The 26943-nt window shown below is 38.9% G+C and overlaps 1 protein-coding gene across 6 annotated transcripts; it reads left to right on the top strand.

Moving 5' to 3' along the window:
- Window positions 1-875: 875 nt before the first annotated feature.
- TRA2A (transformer 2 alpha homolog) lies at window positions 876-26001 on the top strand. 6 transcript variants are annotated; one of them, XM_080582677.1, is made up of 9 exons: window positions 892-1158; window positions 9667-9979; window positions 10260-10393; window positions 11986-12157; window positions 15698-15886; window positions 23349-23464; window positions 23974-24081; window positions 24796-24863; window positions 25035-26001. In XM_080582677.1, exons 4-9 carry the CDS (start codon window positions 12125-12127, stop codon window positions 25043-25045), a joined length of 525 nt encoding a protein of 174 aa, XP_080438803.1. In that variant the 5' UTR covers window positions 892-1158; window positions 9667-9979; window positions 10260-10393; window positions 11986-12124; the 3' UTR covers window positions 25046-26001. The 6 variants fall into 6 exon arrangements, with proteins under 6 accessions (XP_080438800.1, XP_080438801.1, XP_080438803.1 ...); XM_080582678.1 differs by lacking the exon at window positions 892-1158 and adding an exon at window positions 2114-2400; XM_080582674.1 differs by lacking the exon at window positions 9667-9979 and having other exon boundaries at window positions 876-1158.
- Window positions 26002-26943: the final 942 nt, after the last annotated feature.

Here is a 26943-nt window from a genome sequence, read left to right as displayed (position 1 = left end):
AATCCCTAACATCCTGTGATTCTGTGATTCTGTGATCGTCTGCCAACGTGGACATGACGGCACAACCAGGCAGCTCTTAGCTCTGCAGGAGCAGCTGGCCTCTAACCTTGACCCGCTCTCCTGGCCTTCTGGCATAGGCAAAGCAAGCCTCACTATTTGGTCACCTTTGGCAATTTTCTGACCTAAGCAACCACCTGTTTGGTCTCGCTGCTGAGCTTCTGGTGCCTGCAAGGGGGTAGCTGCCATTATTTGTGTGTGCTGGAGGAAGAGGTGCCCAAACCATGCAGGACAGGGAGGAACAAGGTGATGTGAAGAGAAAGGCCTTTCAGTAATGTTCTGTTTAAAAGAAAAACCTCAAGAGTACTACTGAATGTGTAGGCCTGTCTTTCCTAGAAGTACTCAAGATGGATCTCATGGCTTTATTTCCAAAGTCTTATAATGACAGCAATCTTCCAGCATTAAGCATGAAGCAGCCATTCGTCATACCAAAACGACACTGGTAAGGGGGGCCTAAATCAAGGTTTAAAATTCTTTCCAGTGGCGTGGAACTTGAAATTTGCCAGAAAGAGGCGAGTGTGTGATGTTAATAAGATGAGAAGCCAAGTCGGGCTTGGCTGTGGACAGGGACAGGAGCCCCGGCAGTCGGCGGGGGAACTGAGTGCCTCCAGATGCCCCCCGGCAGCGTGCGGGCACGGGGCGGCGGGTTTGGAGTTTTGGGGAGAAAGGAGGGCAGGAAGACCCGCGAAGGCTCTCCCTCCACCTCACGGGGAGGAGGCGACCACCGCTACCTCCGAGCCCCCCCCTTCCCACACGGAGCCGCCGCCCCTCACAGCGAGGCCGCGCTCGGCGCCTCCTTTGTGACAGGCGGGCCGCGCCCCGCCCCCCGCGCCGTGCCGGGCGCAGCCGGAGCGGCGGCGGCGCCATTTTGCGCTGCTGCGGGACTCGGCGCGGGGCGGCCGCGGCGGGAGGGAGGTGGCGGCGGGAGCGCTGACGGCAGCGGCGCTTAGCGGGAGCGGCTGCGGTTGCTGCTCGGCACTGAGCGTCCCCGTTCGCCCTAATCTAATCTAATCTAACCTAACCTAGCCTAGCCCAGCCCAACCCCGTGGCCGGGACCCTGCCGACATGAGCGACGTGGAGGAGAACAACTTCGAGGGGAGGGTGAGTGGCCGGCCCTGGCGGGGCCGTGCTGAGAGGGGGCGCCCTGGCAGGGGGGGTGAGGGGGGCGCGAGGAGCGGCGCGGTGCTCTCTAAAATGGCCCCTTCGGGAGCCCGAGGCTTGGCCGGGCCGTGAGCCACTCACGTCTCCCTCCTCGCCCTGTGTCCCCCCACCACCCCGTTTTTCTTTATTTTTTTATTTTATTATTTGTATTTAACGACCCGGCGGCGCCGAGGGAACCGGCCCGGCTGGGGGCTGAGCCCGCTGCCTCCCCCCTCGCACGCTTCCTTCTCCCCTCACGCCTCCGCCGCCATCCCCCTTCCCGGGGGGGGGTGTGTGCCTCTATCCTGCCCCCTCCGCCCCCCCCGGCAGCAGGGCCCAGCTCCTTGCCCAGCCCCCGTTTTCTCCCGGTCCCCTTCAGCCTCCTGCCCCCCCACCGCCGTGCTCCGTTGCCCCCCGGGCCCAGGCTCGGGCCCCCCTTCCCCCCCCCTTGCCCGCGGGCCCCGCAGAACGAGGAGGGACCGGATCCTTTTGTGAGCGCTTCTCCTGCCTGCCGGCCCGCAGCCAGCACCCGTGTGTGCCCCGAGCCCCGGGGCCGGGCCTCAGAAGGCACCGGGGAGGTACGGCCCTCGCTGTTAAACCCCTGGCACGCACCGATCGCGTGTTGCCGAAGACTTTCTCTCAAGGAGCCGCTGCGGTTTGGTAACCCTGTTAGGCCTGTTCCTTCTCTCTTCCCTCCGATGGCTGCGGTTTTTCTGTAGGCCTCTGACTGGTCCCTTCCATTTTCTGTTTTTGTTTTTGTTTGTTTTTTTTTGTGTGTTTCCCCCTACTGATGAGCAGGGCAGGCAGGAATTAGGAGCTGCTTGAAACAGAAATTAAACGTGTGTTGTTCTCACTCCATCACCATTTACTTTTTTTTTTTAATTTTGCAGAGATTTTTTTTTTTGTTCTCTCCTAGAGAGTTGCTTTAGAAGAACACCTGAGCATCCTTTTGGTGACTTTTTCTGATGAACCAGCGATAGCAGCTTTTCAGTAATATGGTTACCTAAGATTGTTGCCTGGAGAATCGAGCAATGAATTTTTAAACGACCAGAGTCACATTCCAATAATTATTTTTACAGAAATACTGTAGCCTTTTTGTAATGTTAGTCTTTAAAAAAAATAAAGAAAACAAGCAAAAAAAACCCAGTCCCCAGGCTGAATGTGTTGAACCTGCCTGCCCAGTGACTGCTGCTGGTTCCTCAGGTGAGGTAAACAAAATCTGTTCTTGTGTTAGTTGCTGGACAAAGACGGCTGTATGCCTATGCTCGTTTCAGATAAATGAACTAATCTCTGAAAGGAAAGCCAGCTAACTCAGAGAAGGTTGAGCATAAGTATTCTTTGTTGTTCATTTTTTAAAATTTGTTACTTCAGTCTCCCAGTTTATAGCAAAATTTATATTTTTTTATTATTTTCTTATAACTATTTATGTTAGGTTCCTCCAGAGAATGTGTGTATTAGGTGCTGTGATGGATCTATTGTTAGTGTTAAAAGAACCTGATACAGCTGTTCAGCTTCAGTATTTCTGCATACCTTCTCCTGCCAAATGTAGAAGTAAAATTAATGTTTTGACAGTATTTGAAGTAAGAGAAGTCCTGCATAGCCGTTTCTCTGACTGTTGCTTCTCAGTTGGCTTAAGCTTTTTTTTTTGTTTTTGAGGTGGAAAATTTACCTGTTGGACAGAACTGCTGACCCCATTGAGTTTTCACTTGGAAAACTTGCATTCTTTCCTTAATACCGGAATTTCTGAATCAGTCTAGCAAGTGGCACTCTCTTGCTCAATGTTCTTTTTTAAACATAACTGAACGGAACAGGATTCACTTACGGCTTTTTTGTTGTTGTTCCAGTTAGGAACATTCCTAAGCAGTTTTTTTTTTTTATTTCACTAATAAGTTTTTTGTAGACGACGAATATTTGAAATTATATATATATAAAATGTTGCAGCCTAATATATATTTCATAAAATTAAGCGTGTAAGTTTTGGGGGTAGTCAGTGTTTAATCTCCTATCCCCAGTTGGACAGAACTCTGATGCGCTGAATGTCCTCGGGCCTCAGTTATGTGCAGGCACCTGGGATGGAGAGAGTATAGCAGAAGAGTTCAATGGGAGAAGGAACCGCAAAGAGACTGGGGGGGGGGGGGGGGGGGGGGAAGGCAGCGGGGGTAAAGAACCTGCTTTCCTCCAAATTGACACAAAAGAGATTTCTGAGTACCTAACTTTTAGTCCTCCTCACCTTCCTCAGCATTCAGCTTAAATACTAACTAGTGTGATGTTTAAAGGGGGGTTTAGTCGAAGTCCCTTTCTGTCCGTATAGATGCATCTCATCCCCAAGACACTTCCAGTTAAGTTCTTGAAAGTAGCAAAGTAGTGATGAAGTCTGACAACAAGGCGAAGGTGCATATTGAATCAGCAGTAACCAAAAGAATTCTTAAAAATAAATCTTTACATGGAAGATGAGTTAGAAAGTCTTTCCCTGTTTTGCTTGTTACATGTGAAGAAAACAATAGTTTTAACAAAAATAAATGTCAGGAATTACTCTGTTTAAAATAAAGCATGTTTTAGCAGTGTTAAGATGTCCACGTATCTTGCCTCCAATTTGCAGTTTTAAAATCATGCTGTCACTTCATGTGAAGAGGAAATTGAGGATAATCTTGGAAATAACTTTTCAGTGAGGTTGCATAATCTGTACTGTTTGAAAACTTGCATTTATAAGGTGTTGGTTAAAATTGTAGGGATTTAAACTATTATTCTTGAACTCGCTCATTTCTTTACTGATTTTTTTTTTCCAAAGCAAATGTTAATCAGATATGTTCAGACTAATTAACGTTTGCTCTGTTTTTACATCAATTTTGCTTCAGCAAGTTCTGTATTAAGAATGTGGCTGGTGGAAGAGAAGAAATCCTGCCCCCAAGTATGGTTATTTAATGGAAAGAAATTGACAGAATAATTAGAAATATAATGGGCATACTAGATATAAGTTTATGGACTCGAAGAAGGAAACAGATTTTAAGTCATGTTTCTGTCCAATGACGTGAGTTTTGCAAAAGGTGCAGGATTTTATCACCATTAAGTGTTCGTTGTGAGCAGGTTAGACAAATGAGGCTTTTTATCTCTTACTGTTGATAGATGATAGCTTTGTAAGGATTTAGATCTTAGTTCCGTTCATATTTGTCCAGTTATTTGTAACAACAGATTGTTCATCTGGTGCATGTTCTGTGATGCAGCTTTATTAAAAGCTTTCCTAGAGCAGTGGAAGAGTTGTAGTCTGAACAGATGCGGACGGAAACTCCACTTGCAGTTTCGATCAATTTTTTTTGAGCTTCTGCTGTAATCTTAAAAGTTTACTAGTTCTCTACCAATATTAATGGGCTCTTTGTCTAAATAGATAAAACTTTATATCAGAGTGAAGGCAGAACTCCATCTTACATCTCCAGATTGATCGTCTTTCGTGGCTCTAATGAGAGGCCTCTTCCTGCTCTTGCCAGAATCTCAGTGATTTCAGTCTAGTAAAGCACTTGAACCCTAGATCATTTCACGCGTGAGCCATTTTGTTGAAGGAAGGATGTGTAGTTCGTACGCATGCAAGCGGCTTTTGGGTCAGCTAAACTCTGAATGTGTCTTGTGGTTTTTGCATGCAAGCTTCATAAAGAAAATGTTTAAATTCATGTATGTTCCGATGCTACCTAAACCTGATCAACCTTGAGATCATTTCTTTGGTTCAGACACCTGTATTGGCAATCTGCCACCTCAGTGGCAAGGAAGGCACGCTGCTTTCCTACCTCTTGAAATACAGGCGTGACAGGCTGCTTATGCTCTGTAGTTCTGCATTAGCTTGGGAGGAAGGCTGTGATCGTGCTGTGGTTTCTGATGGCAAACATGGGAAAGGAAACTTTTTACGGAAGTTGATTTTTTTTTTTGTTTAATCAACTTAATAGATTCTAGATTGTTACCTGCACAAAAGAGTGACCACAGAACCCTTCCTTGGACAGGTGTATATTCAAGCCTCAGTGAAGAGATAAGCATATATTTCAAAAGGTTTATTGCTGAAGCTACTTCTTTTTACTTTTTTATTGGAGCAGTGTCACTGATAACAATATATGAAGCTTGCTGATGCCAATAACTTTATTTTTAAAATATTTAAATATGTATATAAGATAGCACAACTTCAGTTTCTGTATGAAAAGAAACTTTTATTTTACATATGTATTAAAATATTTGTGGAAGAATAGCTAATTAAGAGATTAGCATTTTTAGTGTGGAGTGACAGATCATAGTATTAAGCAAAAATGTAACTTTTCTGGTGAGTTTAGAGGAAAGTTGGCGGGTTCCTGTCAAAGCAGTGGTTAAAAAGTAATCTGGTCTCATCTCAGGAAGAGATGCTGCTAAATTGACAGCTTAATCCAGCGAATGTAGGCTGCTACCGAATTTCAGTTTCTTTTTTGACTGCTTTTGCTTTTCTGTTCCCTTATGAAGTTGGACTTCATTTATTTTTGGAGTTTGGGCAGGATTTTTTTTTTTTGCAAGATTTTTGTAAAGCCTTGAGCTATCTTCTGCTAGCTTAATGGTGTTGCTGTACTACTTGCTGTCCTGTTCTGTCCCCCGTGCAGGTGGTGCTTCTCAAGGTGGAGGCCGACTGAAATTTCTGGGTGATAACGTGTTTTTTTCCTCCCATTTGACTTCCCATGCTTTCCTATAGGAAGCCTAGTGTAAGCCTAGTTGGCTCTTTTTACTTAGTCTCTCTTTAAAGTCTGATAGCCATGTAGCAAACCCTTTATGACGTGCTCTGAAATGGTGAGGCCTGAGGCATGGTAAAATGTGAGAAAAGTAAGGATAGAAGAGTCATGTAAAAACTATTTTTGTCTTTTCTTGTTGTCTTTATCATGCCCTCTGATGATGGGTGCAAATCTAAAAATACTTACTAAAGACTTCTGTAATTCTACTCTACAAAAAACTGTGTTTTGTTTTTTTCAAGTAACTATTTTGGAAAGTAGCATTTCTCTTGAAGGATGTGAGGAAGATAAATGGCAGCTATAACTTGCATCACTTATGGTTGAAACAGTTGTACTGGTATGGAGGAAATGCATTGACGTGACTATCACCTTGCTTAGCTGAAGTTGTCGATCAGTTATTCAGTGCCTAGGTTTATGTGAGCATTAGGGAAGGGTAGGAAGAGGCATCCTGTACATAATACTTTTTTCAGTGTTGTTCTTTCTGGAATAAACAAGGTAGGAACGATGGAAAATATTCTTCAGTGCTCTCTATAAATGCTTCTAGTACTGCAGTTCTTAACCAGAGAATCAGTAGCTGAAGCGGCAGTCTTCAGATTGCGTTCACCTACAGTAATTTGTTTGACTTCTTAGTGAATCATTAATCCTATTTCCCAGTATGTGCTTGAGGAAGTCACCATATCTCACTCTGAGGAAGCACACTGAAGATTTTTTTTCCACTTTTGCCATGGGAAAAGTGGTATTGACAAGTGTATGCCTTTTGAATGGGAGGATTGATCTGAAGACTGCTAGGTAGTTAGCTGGCTGTCTCTTTCCTACAGACTGTAGCGAGAGCAGATGTAGATGGTTTGAAATGGTCCCAGTGAGTATCTGCCTGTAAGGTTGTAAGGGTGAGAGTGGCACCTCGAGAGTTGCATAACAAAGCAGAAAACATCAACGTGCACACTATCAAGAGTGAGGTTGTTGTGGGGTGAGGAGCTGAGTTTAACAAAATGCAGTCTGATCTGTGGCCCTCAAATGACTGAGGATCTTTAGAACAGAAAGATAAGTAAATATTGAGGATACAGAGAGAAATCGTAGTTTGTTCTTTCTTAAGTAGTAGTTAAATTAATTTCTGGGGTAAGCATGGATCTAAGATCAGGATATCTAGATTACTTGAAGACTAGTACGGAATTTAGGGATTTGAATGGTTTGGATAATAGAGGTGTCTATTTGTTGTTGTTAAAGATGATACACTAAGAAATATAATGTCCTCGTTGATATTGCAGAATGGATGTATAAATTGGTTATGAAGAACAGTGGGGTCTGTCTGTGACATAGACTAAGACAAATCTTGCTAGTTATTTTCTCATCGGGAAATAGAGGAGGAAAATTCTTTAAAATTGCTCTCTGTGACACCTTGAAGCGCTGAATCTCTTAATCCATACCTGTAGTCTTGCTGATATAAATCTTATTAGATACTTTTTCAGTGTCCTCCTTAAGTCCTTAAACTCTTCCAGGTTATTGTGATTCCCTTAGTGTCTCCTTTTGAAGAACTGTAGGAGATATAACTAGGTGATCTATGTTGCATCAGAAGATGAGATGTAATTGCCTGCCAGTGACAGACACAGTATGCAACTGCTAACAGGTAATCTCTCTTTAGCTGCAGTTTACATCTACGGTTACTTTGTTTGAGGAAGTTTGAAATGTGTAAGAACTCGTGCTGTCACCTCTGTCACTCTGCTTCTAAAGTTACGTGTTCGTGAGTGCAGCCCTTAAAGGGCTGGAGCAACCAGCTCGGAAAGGACTTGACCTCCATGAAATGCTGTACTGCTTGCTTTTGGCAACTTCATACAGAGCCGTTGTCAGAACTGATGCTATTAGAAAAACTGTGGGCAGTGTCAGAAGATGCTTCAGTTGAACAGATAAGGATGCTAAGCTCATTTTGTCATCGTATGGGAGTTACTGGGTCCTTAATATTTTTGGCACCTCCCAACACTTGTAGATTGTGCAGTATCTGATTTTTTTGTTTTGTTCTTGTTTTTTTCTTTTTCTTTTTTTTTTTGTTTCCAACCTTATTGTCTAAGAAGTGATCTTTCAAATTTAAAAAGAGAATGGACAGTATAGTATCCTCATTAAGGAGTGACTGAGGAGAGTGAATTCTTTGTCGTTTTATTGAAGGATCTGTTCTAAATCTGAAGGATGTCACATTAAGTGCTTTTCTGTATTACTGGTCACTTTCACTAAGGAGGGGAGTGGAAATAACTCCTGGAGAAACTGGGAATTATTGCAGGATATGAAGTATAAATGTAAGAATTAAAGAGGGCTATCAAACAATGAAGAGTACAAAATTAGAGGAGAGGTAATTAAAAAGTATGTTGGGGCTCTAAAAGGATGTTTTCTAATAATGAACAGTGAATTTCAGATGTAAAAATAAGAACACTGTATAAAATCTGGTATTACTTAAGTGCCCGTTCTTTCTTCTCTTTCTGTGACAGTCTTTTGTAGCTAGACCAGCAGATAGCTGGTTCAGTGGGATACCCTGTAACGTAGACCTGCTGGGGTCCACGTCACAGCCCAGCTTTGAATTTGGCCTTCATTGATAAGTTTAGTGTGCCTATCAAACTAGAAGGTGATGTTCTCCATGCATCCTGTGTCCTTTTCATTGGGGTAAAGGGGAAAAGGCAGCATAGCTGTAATACTCCTGTAATAAATAAGGGGCCTCTCATGTTCCATTTCTGGTTGATTTATTGTCTTTAAATATGAGGAAGGAGTCCTTTGAAAAGGACTTCAGTCCAGAGTGCTGAAGAATTCAACTACAAAAGAAAATGCAAATCTGGACTTACACAGAAAAATAGATAAGTTGGGAAAAGTATTTTAAGGACAGGCAGGAGAAGAAATGATGAAAATGAAATGTAACGCTTGTGGGAGGGGAACTTGCTATGCGATTTTTCCATTACAAGTTTTGCATGTTTTTTGGTGACATTATAGAGGTATATAGCACACATTTCCACAGCTTTTTTTTTTAATAGCTGAGCTCCCTAGGAATGCTGTACACTAAAATGTGAGGAAATCCTAATCTGCTCTTTGTTTGCTTGTTTTCCTAGTTTTTCTCTTGTGTGCCTTATCATACAAGAAAACAAAAAAAAACTCCTGTCTGTTATTGGATTGCTTTGAACTGCAGTATTATACGTCTTGTTTTTTGTGGATTAAGTTGTGTGCAAGGAAAACAGGATAACAATGAGGAAGAGAAAGTAGGAAGAAAAATTTGTCTTGCCTATATCTATGTGCATGTATTATGCGAGTAAGTATGTGCATAGATAGATTTTGACTGGAAATCTTTGGCCGTGCTGTTGAACTAAGTGTCCTAGTAATAATGCGTAGGAGTGGAATTTGGGATATTTAATACTGAGAAGTACATAGTTGTTATTAGGGGGAAACTCAGTTATTGATATCAATATTTTTAATATATATTTGTGCTAATTAGCTTTTTAGCTCATCTATGTATCGTACAGAGAATAAAAATCTGAAAGGGGAGGAGGGTAGCTTTGAAAATACAGTAAAACACCGAGAACTCAGTAAGCTCATTGTTAGACCGTAGACACTTATACAGTTTTAAAGCTTTTTTTTAAAAAAGGTTGTTTTATAAAGTAGTTTCTTGCACTTTACCTGCTGGCTTTTCAATTTGGTAGATAACATCTGAACTCCAGCAGAGTTTTATAATCCCCACGTGCTTAAATATACTAAATGTTCTTTTTCCATTAAGGTTAATGTTCGTGAAGAAATTGAAGAGTTTTTTCCAAGAATGTGGAAGATAAATCAAGATAAAAGAAGGCTAATGAAAAGTATTAAAGATCAGAAAATTAAAATTGAATGGGGGAAAAAATTGAACAGAAGATTGGTCAGATAGAAGCACTTGAATGTTTTTTTTAAGGCTATAATGAATTGTTTGAATTGGGGAAGAATACACGAAGTATGAAAAATGAAAAACTCAATGAAGAATGAAGAGAAGTAGAAAGCAAGAGTGAAGTAGAATTAAAAGAATCTGGAAGAATGAATGGGTCCTAGGTTAAGTAAATGTATGGTTTATGTTCCAGTGTCTGTATGATCAAGTTGTAGATGAATTTGCATGATTACTTAGTTAATAGAGAATTGGTGATCTGGTTCAAGCAGGGATCTATTTGAGGAAAGCATACAATATTAACAGTGGGCTAGCAAAATGAAATTTGTTCTGGAGGGTATTGCCTAACCATTTGTTTTTTCAGGAGCAATCAATATAATAGAATTACTGTACTTTAAATGTTAGGAGTTAGGCATTTGTACAACCAATACCATTTGTAATACTATCTTTTTCGTTAGGAGTCTCGCTCCCAGTCAAAATCTCCAGCTGGGAGTCCTGCTCGTGTAAAATCGGAGAGCAGGTCAGGATCTCGCAGTCCATCGAGAGCTTCCAAACATTCTGAATCGCACTCTAGGTCGAGATCAAAATCGAGGTATGTCTGGGAAGTAGTTCGAGTTGATATTCAGTATTATTGCTTACGCCTGTTCTATTGTTACATTGCTGAGATTTTTTTTCCCTTGTAAAAATTATAAACCTTTTGGAATGCACTAAGAAGACTGCGTTAATTTGTGTGTTGGTGGATGTATAGTTGGACAAAGCTGGGGGAAGATTCCATAAGTAATGAAGTATGTTTACTTATAGGGAAGTAATATAATAGAATTAGTGGAGTAGAAATTGTTACTAAAATGAGAAGATTTAACTACTCCAGAAGAGAGAAGAGAGTACAGCTCAGTTCTGTGAAAGCTTATGTCCCCTTCCCCAAAATCTTTTTCAGGGGAACTCTTTCTTGTGTAGACCCCTCCTTTAGGAAAGAAGGAAAACTCAAGTGAGAACTACAGCAAAAGTAGTCTGGGTTGGATAAAAAAGTAAGCTCCATCACTATTGGAAATGTTGGAAGCCACTACTTGGGCCAGTTCTTAACATTCCTTCACTGGAATCTTTTAAACAAAATCTGGAAAAATATGATTAAAGTTGGGCATGGATAGCTTCTTAATTTATGGGAGCTTTAGTATTTAAGCTCGTTTTTGGAAGCTGTGTATGCCTTTCTCTCTCACTGCTTGTGCTTGCACAGGCAAAGTTTTATAGTTCTCAGTTCTGAGAGAACTTGCTCAGTGTACGGGAGGAATGTCTGTCTTTTTTTCCTCTAAGTATGTCATAAAATATCCAGCTCATGCTACTTCTCTTCTTCCATTTTCCCTTGCACCTTCATACTGTTGAAAACTGGTAGACCTACTGAATCTTTTTATCTGTGGAGAGAGAAACCAGAAAACAAAACATTTGTAGCCCCGGAGGGGGAAGGGGACTTGCATAGTATTACATTTTTCCTCTTTACCAGTTCCTGGGAGAGATCAGTGACTTCCCTATCTGTTTACTTTACCAGGGAAGTCTAAAAGAGTTACTGTGCTCTGAAATTCCTAAGTTCAGCCCGATGTTACAGCTTCTTCTCTTGCAGTGTTTAGCCAGATATCTGCCTGTTATTAGGATATAACAACTGTATGAAATCATGCAGCTTTGACAGAATTGTGCGAGTTCAAAATTGTGTTTATCATTGACTGGATATCCGCAGAGAAATGCTTGAGGAGTTAAACAGCTTTTTTGGTCTCAACTGATTTTCAAACTTCATTTGTAGATGCCCTAGCACTGTTGTACTGCTACATCTTTCAGTTTATCAGTTAAGACAATATTTTACAGTGTGGTATGTTTGGTTTCTGTACCAATATGCAAGTGTTAGTTACATGTGGAGCCAAGCTAATACAAGTCTAAGCTCTGAACTTTCTGAAGACTGTTGTGAATATAATCTGTTTTTTATGCCAGAAGCACTCTGACCAAATTGAAAATTGTGCTACTGAGCAAGTTATTTAAGATCTGCAATCTTAAGATGCACAAAGTAAAAGAAACTTAACTATTTTTATTGTAGTGAGCCTCCGAAAAATGAATTTAAGATTTTTCTCTGGGAAATGTAAGGCTTACATTTCAACACATTGGGTGCATATGACCTAACTAAAAGCTTTCTCTTTGTTGAAGATCCAGGTCCAGAAGACATTCGCACAGACGTTACACTCGCTCCAGATCCCATTCCCATTCTCATTCCCATAGGAGACGTTCTCGAAGCAGATCGTACACGCCAGAATACCGCCGTCGAAGGAGCCGTAGTCACTCTCCAATGTCCAACAGGAGAAGGCACACAGGCAGCAGAGTATGTCATGTTCCCCAAGGCTGAGTATCAACAAAACAGTCACTGCTTACATCAGTGTAGTCTAAGATAATTGCAGGCTGAATTTGACTTGCTGTCTTGTTATTGGAGGATACGGGAATTGTTTCTGGGTTGGGGGGACAAAGTCTTTCCTTAACAACTGGGCACTTACACCTTGTGCCAGCCATTGGCAGGGTAGTTGTAGAATCTTACCGAAAGCCATGCTGTCCCAAGTGAGTATGGGTAGATAGGTGACATCTGTTTCCCTCTGCTCTAGAAGTTGGACTTTTTCTATTTTTATTCTGTTCCAAGCACGCGTACACTTCACAAAAAAGGCAACTGTGCGTGCCTTTAAAAAAAAAAAAAGAGAAAATACTTACAAGATCAACTGTAGGAGCAAAGGAAAAAAAAATTTTCAGGTGTTCTTGTTTGTAACATATAGCGTATTATGTTGAAGATTGCTTGTGATTTTATATTTCCAAGTAATGATTTTGGTTTAACTTGAAGAAATAAACTCATTTGTTATTAGCTAACCTGTAAATCGTAATAAACTGGAAAAACAGACAGCTATGAAAAGGATCGATAGTCCTCTCAGAATTCAAATGAAATAACCTAGTGTCTGTATGGACAGGGATAGGAAGTGTAGGTAAATTGACTTAAGATACTACTTTTATGTCATTCAGAGAGATTTCTCCCAGTGTCCTTCCTTGTTCAGCGTTTTAGATTCTGGTTTCGCATCACTTGATGCTGATCTGAGTGAGTACTACTACACGGGTCTGCCTCTTCCTTGGTGAGGACCACAAACGATCCTTTTAGTTTTCATCTTTATTTTCTCTTTATTTATTTATTATTAATCCTGTCAAAAAGTATGTAGTTTTTTGCATGCTCACCTTAGTGAAGCAGCTTACCACAACCAGATAAGACCAATGTGAGGGAGAAGATGATTATGTGGAAGAGGGCAAGACTACAGCAGTGCTAATGTACAGCGGCTTAAGCTGTTGTGAAGCAACATTTGTAGTTAAGCTATTTGTGGATTGTTGCCAGTGTGTAGTCATACTGTTGTAAATACGAATCTAATGTCTTAAAAAGTTGGCAGGAATAACAACTTCAAAAGGCTTAGCAGATTTCCTGGTAAAAGACAAATGCATCTACTTTACTACTTTAGGAAGTATTAGAATATTTTGCTGTGAAGTCTTTTTTGCCTTGGAAATGACTCTGTGAAACATGAGAAACTCCTCAGAGTGAATTCCATGTTCATTCTAAGGAGTAGTTCTAATAGTGTCAAAACAGAAATAAATCAGATTAGACCTTGCAGCTTAGAGAATTCTAAGGACACTAGGAAAATTGGTAGCAATTTTGCCACTTCTGCTGACCTTGCCATACTGTGCTAATGGGAGGCGGTACAAAAACTCAGTATTAAAGGTGTCGTTTAATCCTGCACAGTCAAAATCTTTCCAGTGGTGATGTAATTGTCACTGTTGCCTAGGGTGTACAGAGTGATTCTCCGTACTTAGCTTGCCTTAGAAAAGATAATAGGGTTCATTTCTTAAAAGAAACACAACATAATTTGAAACATACTATTATAAAAATAAGGAAAGATAATATGAGAGCATGCGTGAATCATGTACTTCTTCACTTCCGTGTCTTGGTAGAAGATAGGAAGGGGAATTTGTTACATCTGCAAGCTATAATTTTTTAACTGGAGCTAAATTAGGTTGCAGATCTCCTGTTATGAGAAACTGATGCACTCACTGAACCTGCTCAGGCAGAAGCAAGTAAACACAGCTGTAATGTTTTTTAAACATTCTTGTGAAAAGAAGTGCTTATCAAGTTGCTACTTCCTATATGGAAAAATACTATCCAAATACTTTTTTTCTTGCATAGCAAAAAAGATGTGCTTAACTTGGTCACAGTCACTATCTAATGTTATGATTCTCCAGAAAACAAGAGTTCTTAAGTCCTAAATATTTTCCTACAGATGGAGAACCCAGTAGGGTAAACTTAAGCCTACCTACTGCACAGACATGCTTTTCTCGGTTTATATTTTGCATTCTGTTTCTCATGGCTCTGTATCTGAAAATCTACATGTTGCAGTTTAAAACCCAGTAATTAACGTGCATGTTCCACTGTTCCATGCATGTTATTTGGCTTAATGTAGTTACTTAATTTGTTTAAAAGTGTAGAATGTCAGCTAGGGACCATGGAATACTTTTACTCAGCTTTTAGTCTTAGTTTGTTTCATGACTATGTACTTGAAAGCAGAATTTTCCTTTCCTTATGGAAGTAAGCTTTGAAATTCAAGACTTTACTTCTAAATTGTCATCTAAAAATTGTCACCTTGGTATCCAGGAGTACAGAGGGGTTCATAAGAGAACGTGACAGGAGATCTCAATCTGTTCATTCTTCAAGTCAGGATGAAAGGCAAGCTCTGAGGCATAAATTACTGTGCATCAGTACAGTACAGCACTGTGCTTTGAAAATCTGAACTACAACTACAAATTTTAACTGTGTTGACTTGCAGTTACTATTTTAGCTGAAAAAATGCCTGTTGCTCCAATTTTAAATTCCTGCTTCTAGTATAACAGGTGCCAGGAACTTAGCTGGAAAAAAAAAATCATAACAAAACCAAAACAACACTTATTTTGATCAAGATAATTCTTAAAGTTAAATTGGCATTATATGAATTCTGGGGCATGTAGAGAGATTTTGAACCTAATAGGAAAATGAATTGCAGTACCTTGAACAACTGTAGAATTTCTTATTTGACTTCCTTTAGTTGAAGTGAAATGTATGAGTATTTCCATTTCCTACATTATTTTCAAGAATCAAGAGTCTTGCTCTAGAAAAGTGAGCACACTTTTCGGTTACTGTTTCACAGAACCAGCCTTCAGTATGTAGCTGAGAGAAGCTGCTGGTTTTGATCCAGTTTACTAGTGAACAGAGAGAAACTTTAAAATTTAAATATTAACTTTCATTATAGTTGAACAGGAAATGTTGGAGGGAGGAGGGGTTGGGAAGAACACCCCTTTGGTAGAAGGCAAGTTACAGTTCAGCTGTCTGTGCTTAGGATCTCAGCTGCTTTTAGGGTGTGAAACTGGAGGCAGCCTGCAGTATTCAGAACCGGTGGTGGTGGCCTTGTAGAATGGCTAAGATGGGAGTTGAGGCTGGCTGACCAGTTTTCAGCACACACTTAGACATCCTGCCTGCAGCTTGTTGGTGATTTGAGTGAGAAATACTAATAAAACAGGTTCTTGTTACCTGTATCTCTTCTGTAACCATAGTGCCTCATTTCTCTCAAGTGTACAGTCAGAATTTTTCACCCACATGAGAAGATTACCTTTTGTGTTTTTTTATAAAATGAAAATCAGAAAGTGAGCTACCCTTTGAAACACCTTAAGATTGGAATGTTAACACTTGAAATACTAAGGTTTGTAATAAACTATGCTTAATTTTTTCACTTAAAAATAATTGAGAAATTTCAATGTAAGAATGTATAAGTTGTATTTTATTAACTTAATTGGAGTTAAACATTTGTCTTACTAGGCCAATCCAGATCCTAATACATGTCTCGGAGTGTTTGGTCTCAGTTTGTATACCACTGAGAGAGATTTGCGTGAAGTCTTTTCCCGTTATGGACCTTTGACTGGTGTCAATGTGGTTTATGATCAACGGACTGGACGATCAAGAGGATTTGCTTTCGTTTATTTTGAGAGAATTGATGATTCTAAAGAGGTAAATTCATACTTTACTACTTCAAACAGGTGTGCTCTTTGTGCATTGTCTTTACAAATATCTTCGTAAAAAAAATATTTGTGTGTATTCACTAGAAAGTTCTAAGTGCAATTTATTTAAAATGTTTAAATCATGTGGCACTTTTAGACAGATTAAACACATTAGTTCAGTGTTCAGACGTTTAGGCAAATTTTGAGCCTGGGCTGTCTGTATTGAATTACTAAGGAACATGGTACTTTGATTTGATAATCTATTACTTCAAAATGAATATAAGCCTTTAGGCAGATATAGACATCCAGGATTTTTCCAAATTTTTCAAAGTTAACTCTTCAAACTAATTTTCTGTATCAAAATTCTGAAGGTTCTCTTTACTGTTTTCTTTTAAAGTATGTCACCATGCATTTGAGGGAGTATGTTTTTTTGTCCTCAATTATACTTCAGTTAGTGACTTTGCTAGTTACACAAATAGCTGTTTGCAGCTGGACTAGTGGCCAGTAGTGTGATTGATGCGTAAAGAAAGAATCAAAGAATCTGAACAGCGGTCTGTATTACGATTCACTGCAGTAAGAAATATTTTAACCTGTATATGGATATTGTGAGCTTTATTAAATTTAATAAAATTTGTAGATGTAAAATTGTCGTTAAAAAGTATAGATGTATCCGGTCTTCTTTAAAAAAAAAAAACTATTTCAGTCAGACAGTTTCTTTTATCCCAATTTCTTCAAGACAAATAAAGTACAAATACTAACTTAGCATGTAAGCTTTCATTGTGGGGTTTTCTCCTTTCTTATTTGCAAAATGAGTTACAGACTTCAGGCATCACATTTATGGATGAGTAGTCATGGGCAGATGTTTCAGATTTGCTGTTTGATTCTGTTTATGTTAGATAAGTATGTTCATAATGGTTGGGTCTGACCCTTCTCACCTAGCACTGCAGGAAGGGAGGGTGGCAGCTGCGGGTCTACTATCAGTAACTTAAAAATGAAAATTGCTGATGCTAGTTGATGATACTTTAATGAAAAATGTTTAATGGATGGATTGGTTGGACTAGACTCAGTTTTGAGCTTTGACTGATCTCTGGTATGATTCTACAAGCAATTGTGATATGGCAAGCAGCTGTAAAAGATGGTGAAGTGATGTACAGAGAACTGGTTTATAATGAGAATGGAAGTTGTATACGTGGGGTTGTTGCAGGCTAGAGGAGGAGGTAAGAACAGGAAGCTTCCTTCAGCTTCCCTTCATTTTCCCACAGTTGCTTTGACAGGTTGAGAGAGGAGTTGGTAGGATGGGTAGGATTCACGTTTAGTGGCCTTTCTGGTTCTGACCTTTTAGCCTAGTATTTCTTTGCACTGGGGTGTATGAGAAACAATCTGCAGCCAGTAACACAGGCTCATGTGAGGGTCTCAGTGAAGTACTGTTTTTATTTACGATCGCAATGGAGGGCGTCCTGCAAGCAGGAGCATCCAGCAAAAGTATTATCATAACCTTTTATTCCCTATTACCCAACGCTTAATTACTCCCCTGTTGGAATTGGCCGAGTACTACAGGTTCACAAACTACTCAACGCTTATTACTATACCATACATACAGAATTTTATTTGACCAACCGTTAATTTCTTCGTTTTCTTTATTTATTCTCTCATGACTAAAGGGCCTGGGATTTTTTGTTGTTGTTGTTTTTACTGATTTTGCACTGCTCATCTTGTTTTTCTTAGCTATTCTCCTTATTTTGGAACAGTAGGACCTTCCCCTTATCTGCTTAACATACTTCCCACTATTATGCCTGCACAATCACTTTTGAATATACAAGGTTAGTAGAATTTTCCACTGCAAAAACACAACTTTATTTCTCACAGGTGGGATTTTGAAACAGTGACCGTTCTGTAGCACAGTTAGTATCTAAAATACCTGCACAATATTTTGGCACATTCATATACTAATCTTGTCTGTTTTAAAACTTCATATGTCTTTAGAAGTACAGTTTTTTTCTAGTTGTCATTGGCAATGGTCATGCATAACACCATGCATTTCTTAAAATGTTCCGTGTAAATACCATAAAGTAATTTGTTTAGTATGAAGCTGCTTTGGCAGAAACTACAAAACTGGAATGCAAAGAAAAAAATGGGATGTTACATGCAGCATCAGAAATACAGAAATGAAGATGAGCACCGTGAGTGGGAACTGAAGTCATTGGGAATGTAAACAAATTTTTCTCCTGCCCTATTTGCTAAATTATTTCAGTTATATAAATTCCAAGTGTTGAGAGATTTTACACTCCTCCCTCTTCCCACACCAGCCCATTGCGGGGGAAAAAGAAGACTTTATTTGACTTGATTTCACAGGCTCTGAATACAGATTTGAAGTAGCAATAAGCAGGAAAAGAGGATCTAGCTATAGGCGTGAAAATCTGTGGCAGGCCCTGTAGGAGGACTGAAGGACACTAACTAATTCCCTGTGGAAGATGGATCTAATCTGAAAAGTTGGGTATGCATAATAGCGATGTTACTTGGGCTGCTTTTGTTCCAAGTAAATACATTTTGTCTTAATAGGAAAACAAACAAAAAGCCTCTGAATAATGGGAATGTAAAACTCTAAATAAGATGCTTTAAAAGGCTGCAGTTCAGTTCAGCAGTCATAGATGGACTAAATAGGTGTGGAACCCTGTTCTGGGGAGTACAGGGGGAATGGACAACAAGGATTTCAGATCATCTTTACTGTTATCCTTCCAAGAGGAGCGCACTGGGAAGCCTCTCGGCTGATGCACTCTCAAACACTGTTGATACTCAAATTGGACACTAAATGGGTTGTGAGTGTGTTTAAACTTTTGTGCTTGGTTTAAGATAGGTCAGTCCCAGCCCAGCGTGGGTTCTGTTGCAGCTGAGGTCTTGTTGGGAACCTTTGTCATCATTAGTAACCGTTGTTACAAATCGTGTCAGTTACTGAGCTGGTTAAAAGGCTGCTATGTGTTTTGATTTTTTTATGAAGCTACATCTTTGTTTTCATAAAGTTAGAAAATTAGTATTTGGTACTCCTTTTTGGCTTTGTCTGTTGCAATGGGTTGTCTTACATTGTCTTGCTACTCTAAGTCTTCAGAAGTACATACGAGGAGTACAGTACCCTTATGTGGAGAACGAGATCCATACGTTTCTGCTGAAGACCTGTTTCTGAAGATAGATGTAGTTTCTTTTATAATTCTCAGCATTTGCAACACTGGCACTGAGGTGTCCATTTTGAAATATTTTAGCTAAATTTTGAAGGATGTTCACCTGCCTGTTACATTATTATTAGTTTAAGCTTTTCCATTTCTTCCAGGGTTTACAGAAAAAATACAGACCTATGTAGTAGGATTTAAAAAAAAAAAAGTTGCGAGGCAGAATGATTATCTCAGGGTTAGCAATAAGAGAATCACGAGTAAAAAGCAGTGGGTGTTCTAGGGAGATGATTCTTACTGTGGTAGGCAGGGATTTCATATGCCACTATCTAGCTTTTCAGTAACCCGTACTATCAACCCGTAGCTGTTAAAGCTGAGGCTGCTGTGAAAGTATTGTGTGTCTGTAGGAGAACTCATCTGAGAAGCATTAACTACAACAGCTGTTGGCAATGGGAAATTTCCAGTTCCTAATGCAACTTAGATGCTATTTACAGTTTTGACCATCTTTCAGAACAATTTTCTGAAGTAGTTTTTTTAGCAATCAAGACAGACTTTATGGAGACAAACTGAGCTGTTAACATAGCTCAGTTGCCAAAAACTAGAATAATTACAGGTGTTTTGGTCTTGTTTTTCATTTTAATTTGCAAGACATTTGATCTGTGGTGCAAGCAGACCAGTTTTTGAAGCATTGTTACTGGCTAAAGCTTCTCCTACAGCTTCTTGAAGAAATGTTTAAGTGGTGGTTGTAGTATCAAAAGGACCCTTGATGTACCAGAAAAGAACATGAGAAGGTCTTAGATATTTGGAATTACAAGTTACAGACTTGAAAAAAAAAGAAAAGAAAGAAAAAAAACTATATTTGCGATTATTCTAATTATATTTAAAAAGCAACCTCAAACTAGAGAATATAAACAACTCTTGCTCAGAGGTGAAATAGACACTTGAATTCAACTTGGCAGGCTGCAGTAAGTGTAGAAAGCTGGGTTTCCTCATTTGCTTCTTCTTCCCACCACTTTTTTTTTTCCAGAACATCATTTCAGACAACCTCATAAAATCCAGGGCTGAACTAGTGATATCAGTGTACTTGGGGGGGAAAAAAGTTAATTAGGTCTGTTCATCCCACGTTGCACCTGTGACAGGGGAAGTGATCTTTTTGTTGGTGGCCTTAAGTACCACTTGAGAAATTTCAACTCTGAGTTTAAAAGAAAAAAAGTCTCTTACCCTGAAAATATTTTTAAAAATGAATCCCACCATAAATTGCTCGTTTGACTTTTTAAGTATATTCAATCTGCTATACGTAAACTCTAATATCTTTAGAATACAATATATCCAATGAGTTGAAATCTGATGAATTTAATGTTTACTTTCTAACTGTTTTGAGACACTGGAGGTGATGACCTTGTAGTTTGGGAACTGCTCATCTTTGTCAAACACCCTAGATAGTAATTTGAAAGAACTTTCTTGTTATGGATAGGCTATTCTAGGTTTAAAACTATAATGTAAGATTATTATATGTTTCATTCACAAGTCTTATTCTGTGTCTTTTGACTGCCATCATAGAGATGTTGTATATGCTGGCCTACAAAGTCAGTTTTTCCTTAGAGTTTGCAACCAAAACTAGTAGTGTATGTTTATGGGAATCCTGGTTGGTTGCTTGCTTGCTTACTGTCATCTTGCAAAAGCTGTGCCAGTCTTTTGATAGTGCTCAAATATTTGGAAGAAAATCAAGGTTGAAATAAAAATAGACTGACAGTTAAAGGCTCCTAAGAAGGCATTACTTGTCTTTAAACCCCAATGTAATTTGATTTTTTTCTTAAATATGTTTTGTTTGATCTGGAAAATATATTCCTATCTTCCTATCCTTAAGCGTTGGAAAGTGTTTTCTTTATTGTTAGAAAAAGTATGCAACTTCTTTTCACTTCAAAAGTTGAATATTCTTAGCGTTCATGCATGCCCAAAAGTAGCAGGAGAAGCAAACTGAAATTTGTTTTGAATACAGCGTGCTACTCTAATAAAATTGTAAAATCTTAAATTTAAATATAAGCTGCTTGAAGTTGAAGGGAAAAATTTAAGTAAGTATTTAATTAAGTATTTAAGTAAGTAGGGTCATGAATATGTTTTGACAGTCTTTGTACAACTTAAATACTTTGGTATCACTTGTCCGAAGTATGTTTTAAAATAGACTTTTTTCATACCAAAGCAGTCATTAGTTAATAAAGTCAACTGAAGTACTTTGTTTGAAAGAGTTAACATGTGGAAGTTAAGCATGATGCAGAGATTTTAAAAACATCTTTGGAAGGATTTTCCAATTGCAAAGGACTGAATGTGAGTGATACCATCAAAATTATTTGTGTATTTATGGTGGTTTATTCTGTTTTCACTTTATCTACTGAAATACAACACATTCCCTGGTATTTCCAATACAAACTATCAAGTCTCAAAATTAATTCATCAGCTACCCTGCTGGTATCCTGCTTTTCTCTGTGCTGTTCCCTATATCGAAGAACTCTTCCTCCTTCTTCTTAAAGAGGTTCTGGTTCTTTTAACTAAATAAAACAAGTGCCAGGTGTTCTGGAGTTCAGGTGGCTTGTTATCAGCTAAGTTTTTGTCTGCAAGTTATTGATCAGACATAAAAGTGCCATGAAGCAAAAAGTTCCTTTCCTTCTAAGACTCATTGCGTTTCACCACTTTTCCAGAAAAATGCTTTTCATCATGATGCTGATTTTTCAACCAGCTTTTTAGCAGCATTCAGTTTTAGTGTTACGTGCATGTATGGCCATAATGTGTGCACAGATTTATTTTTTAGTTCTTTCATCCTTGTGGAGCAAGGCCTTTCAAAAAAATTCAAAGCTAGGGAACTAAAGCTAATGGTCATGTTTAATTCACAAAACATATTTTAATACATGTTGAGAAATTTGACATGCTTTTAGGCTCAGCCTTGTAGTTAGCCAACTCTAGTTGTTAGATTGCTGTGTGGGAGCAGAGCTCACTAGGTGGCGATATAGTACAGATATAAACAGAATTATTAAAGCACAACCTAAGTGCAGATAAATATGTTAGTGATAACTCAGTCACTTCCAGTTTGGAGACAGTTAGATCTTGTGGGTGTCATGTTTTTGAGTTCTCTTCTATAGGTTATGTGTTAACTCAGTAAGATCTTTCTTAGAGAACTACAAAAAAAAAAATTACATTTCTGAACAGTTGCTAATTTCATTTTTAAAAAGAAAAAAAAGAAAATGCTCTTCTCTGACATGGTTTGAGGCTTGTGTATTGTGCCTCACAGTTAAACTCAAGATTTGTCTTTTCGCTGTTGCTTAACTTGAGATTAAAACAGTATCTTTTCTCACAAAAAAATGAAAATAACATGTATTGGATGAACTGGGTTGTAAAGTAGTATTTAGGAGATCCAAGAGTAGTGGTGAGGAAGGATCAAAAAAAAACTTTGGCTTTGAAAATTTTAATAACTATGAAGTCCAGCATTAATTGTAAATTTTTATTATTATTTTATTTTTTAATTGCTATCACCTGAACGTAAATCTCAAAAGTACGCTGTGGTCCTCTGAAAAACTACTTTCCTGATTTTGAGTTTGAGAAAGACCACTGTATTGATTCAAAGAGCAAAGAAGCAGGGGCTAGAACACCCAGCGAGCGTGTGCACGAGCTGTGAGCGGGTCTGAAGGCAGAGGCTTCTCAAGCGCAGACCCTCCTGCGTATCGCTTTGGCTGGCTGCTATTGTGAGAGTGAGTGGGGAGGAAGGTTGTAATTAGGTATCCATGTAGGCTGAACCCGCCATTTTACTAAGCTCTGCTGGAGTAGGTCCTTGTAAGGGAGATGGCAGGAGGCTGGGAGAGCATGAAATGGCAGCCGACTAGCAGTAATCCGGCCATATGCACCCTACAGGAAGCCACTGTTTTGCACAGCTTTTGAATCCGCCCATCCCCTCTGGGTCAGAGACGGCGCTAGGAAAGATGCAGTTTTCAGGAAAAGCTGCTTTGACTTTGTTTACCTTTCTGATGGGGTAGTAGGCGAAGTCTACTACAAAGAAATTGACTGTGTTAGTGGGTAGTCCTGTGCTTTCTTAAAAAGGGATCGCGTGGCACGGTGCTCCCGCGCCCCAGTGCAGCCCTGTAGCACTGCCGGCGGACGGGCCGGGGGACAGAGACCAGCCGTTCGCCACAGTGGGGCACTAGTAACCAGGCTAAATAAAACAAGGTCGGGGCTTGTTTTTCTAACAGAAAATAGTGTGTTTTGCACATAGCTTTCCATAGTGGGTTGTAGGTTTCACGCCCCCGTCCCTTCTCTTTCTTGCAGGCAATGGAGCATGCAAACGGTATGGAGCTGGATGGCAGGAGGATTCGGGTGGATTACTCAATCACCAAGAGAGCACATACACCCACTCCAGGCATCTACATGGGCAGGCCAACACAGTAAGGAGTTCACTCGCTTCCTTTAGTAGGATTAAAACTAGTTTAAACTGAATGATTGAAATCTGGTGGAAAAACTGAACCGCAGACTTTTTTTTTAATTTTAGAGTTATGCCAATTATATTTTCTCACAAAGGTATTAATATAATTGTGTTACTGTGATTCAGATATACTATTAAGTCCTACTGTAGTTTCCTGTATTTATTTTAAAAATTGAATGTGTTATTTAAAAAAATCATCTAGCACAGCCAGTTAAGGCACCTTTAGCTAGCTTAAATATTAGGGTGTCCATTTGCCTTTGATTCTGATGTGAATTAGGCTGAAAACCTTGATGTTGTTTTTATCTGTTTTGTTATTTTAAATGTTTTTCTTTGAACGTTTAATCACTAGATTAATTGCTGCTTCTTAAGTGTCTCATTTACAAGAACACTGGAAAAAAGTTTTTGAGTTATTTAATTTGATGAAGAGTAGAATCTGAAGTACTTCTTGCTCTTTTCTTTTTTTCCTAACAGCAGTGGAGGAGGTGGTGGTGGCGGAGCAGGTCGTCGACGTGACTCTTACTATGATAGAGGGTATGACAGAGGTTATGACAGATACGAAGAATATGACTACAGATACAGGTGCATAATTTTAATTATTTTATTTCTGTAGGAAAAGTGGGTTTGGGGGGAAATTGATAAGTGGCAAAAAAGAAGTTACTCTGCTTCTACCAAGATTCAGCATATGTGCTTGCTTTGTTTGAGAGCCTTGTTACGATAGTTTGGGTAAGATTAAAGTAGTTGTCATCTTCAGTGCCTCTGTAATTCAGCTACGTATTAAATAGTTAAGTGAGAGGTGAATTTTGCTACCTGGAGAAGGTAGAGCGTATATTTTGCAAATGTAGTGGACAGACAGAAAGAGGACTCTTCTTGCATACTGTATATAGAATCAGGAACAGCTGACAAACAGTGCTGTTAAAGAAGAGGTTATTTGTAGATGGGGGTTTTTAATGCTTGACATTTCATAGCTATCTGACTGTTTTGAAAGTTATCTAGTTTCAGAGAATGTTGTACAACAAGAATTGTAGGCATCTGTAAAAGCATTTAGGTGTTTGCAGGGCTAGTGAGAGTTTATTTAATGTTCTGTAGAAATGCCACATAGTTTTAAACCCATCAGATAGAGAAATATAAAAGCATTTGTTAAATAGCTATAAGCCACAGCCAAATAAAGCTGAAGTCTTTCATACTGGCCAAATCTTTCAGTGCTAAGGAAATGGTTTTGTTCTGTAGAAGTAATGTGAATGAGGCTTCGTTCATTATGATGATGTTTGTTTTCTTTTTTAATTTTCCTTAAAGGAGACGATCACCATCGCCTTACTATAGCCGGTACCGATCACGATCAAGATCCCGTTCCTATAGTCCAAGTAAGTAAATACACAGGAATAAATAGAATCAGGCCAGCATAAGACTTGTTATTAGTCTAATCGGTCAGTGGGAGTTCTGAAAACAAAAAACCTGGGCACTTCCAGTGTTTGAGTTCATTTATACTGTTTGTTCACAGTAATGATGTTGTCTGTCTTTTTTTTTTTTTCCAGGGCGCTATTGAAGATCAGAAGAGTTACAGTTGAGGGCATGATTTTTAAATACAAGGTTCAGATCTTAGCTTCCCTACTGCTTCCCTCCCTCCCTTGTTCTCCATCCAGCTATTTTACAAAACTTTGGTTCATTTAGAGTATACATACCTTCAGTTGAAGTATTCCTGTTTTCCATCCCTTCTTACTGTAATACTCTTAAATATTGTAATTGTTGTAGTTTTTGTGTAGTAAAACATCTTAAGCAAAATGAAATAGAAAACCCAAAGTGTTGATACATTTTGGAAGTCATTCCTATTTTGTTTTTAAACCAATTGGACTCCTGGCTAATTACGAGAGAGCAACAATATTTTTAAAGCTTGCATGTCATATGTAATACACTCAGATACTTTAACATAAACCTGCATTTCCAAGTAACTCGTTAATCTTTCTGTTAAAATGTTTACCTATTACTTTGATAAACAAATAACAACTTTGAGCCTTTCCTGTAATGACAAATTTATTTAGATAGTCATGAACCAGAGGATTTCTTTTTTTGTCAGGTAGTTGCTTTGAGTGTAGAATATTTGAGCTAGAGCAAAATTTGGTATTTGGCTGACCAGGAAAATAGATCCTTGTACACAGAAAATTTAAGACTGTATTTTATACATAAGTTTTTGGATTGCTACACAGTGGATAACATCTGAAGTTAAAACCATAAAAATTCTGTTTGTTTTTTTTTTTATTGTACTTGGTTGAATTTTTCCCCCTAATTAGTGCAGGAAAAAAAATATTTATTGAACATAGCAATTAGTTATATAATTTGCTGTTCATTTAAACAACAACAACAAAAAACTTTCTGGTATTGCAATAATGATTTAAGCAAGTTTTGTTTCCGGTCCTTTTTGGAGTTTGAAAGTATGGATGGAAAAACCTGTAACTACATGTAAACCTTTTTTTCCCCCCTCAATAAAAGTTAATTCCACTGAAATGTGGCTTCTTGTTTTCTGTTCTACATCTCGTGTCACCTTGGAATACAGGTTAAGCAGGACATGATATTGCTGCATGAGTAATAAAGTCAGCATTTATCTGTTTCCTTAGGAGCTTTGTCTTCCCTGGGAATTGGCATGCAGTTATATGAGATGGCTAAGCAGAGTGGGTAGTCCAGATTTTTCTTGGACTATCTTTGGCACTTGCTGGAGTCATGGTGAGATGGTTTAAGGAGAAGAAACACTGTTGACTTTGTTTAGATTTCTGGCAAGTTTTGCCCTCTGAAATAACTCACCATGTGGCTGGTTGAATGTCGATGTTGGCACAGCAAAAGGAATAGGACTACCAAGCTCTCACAGCAAAAATAATTTCATCCTGACTGTCAAGGAACGCCACCAAAAGTGTTTGTCATAATTATAACAGAGTAAGCATATGAAACAATTTTGTTCACTATTCCTGAATGCCAATGCCGGGGACTATTCACAAGTAATTATAAGAAACAAACACATACCCTACTCTTCTAAAGGTTTGATACAACATGCCGTGAGAAACTGGTGACAAAACAAGTTCGATCTTACTGATTCTTGCTCAGTATTACTCGTCTGTTACATTTTGTCCCTAAATTGTAATTGAATGCTCTTAGTAAAATGAAAACAAAGGATCTGAAACATTGAGGTTCAACAAATAACCCACGGTCTCTAGTTTACTGCTATTTATTGATGAACCAAGTAGTTTAATAAAAGCCAAGAAAATCGTCCTCAGTAAACCAAATTGCCAAAGTCCAAAGAGTAAAGTGTATTTCTTTAATTTCAAAATTACAGAGAGTACAGTGCAGAAATAGTGAGGCAACATGAAGCAAATGCACAGGGAAATAGCTGCGGGTCTGGTTGGGGGAGGCACATTCAAGCTCAGGGTTATTGTGATAATTGGGGAACGGAGAGAC

The sequence above is a fragment of the Anser brachyrhynchus genome (assembly GCF_964034855.1).
Source record: "Anser brachyrhynchus genome assembly, chromosome: 2".
NCBI classification, from domain to species: domain Eukaryota; kingdom Metazoa; phylum Chordata; class Aves; order Anseriformes; family Anatidae; genus Anser; species Anser brachyrhynchus.
Note: the sequence above shows the minus strand (reverse complement) of the source record. Positions and strands in the feature narration are given on the sequence as shown.

Excerpts from the sequence above, each read along its gene's own strand:
- TRA2A (XM_080582674.1), top strand. The coding sequence starts at position 1,123 with ATGAGCGACGTGGAGGAGAACAACTTCGAGGGGAGG. Across the intron at positions 1,159-10,259 it reads AGAACAACTTCGAGGGGAGG|GAGTCTCGCTCCCAGTCAAA; the intron begins GTGAGTGGCCGG and ends CTTTTTCGTTAG. Across the intron at positions 15,887-23,348 it reads GAATTGATGATTCTAAAGAG|GCAATGGAGCATGCAAACGG; the intron begins GTAAATTCATAC and ends TCTTTCTTGCAG.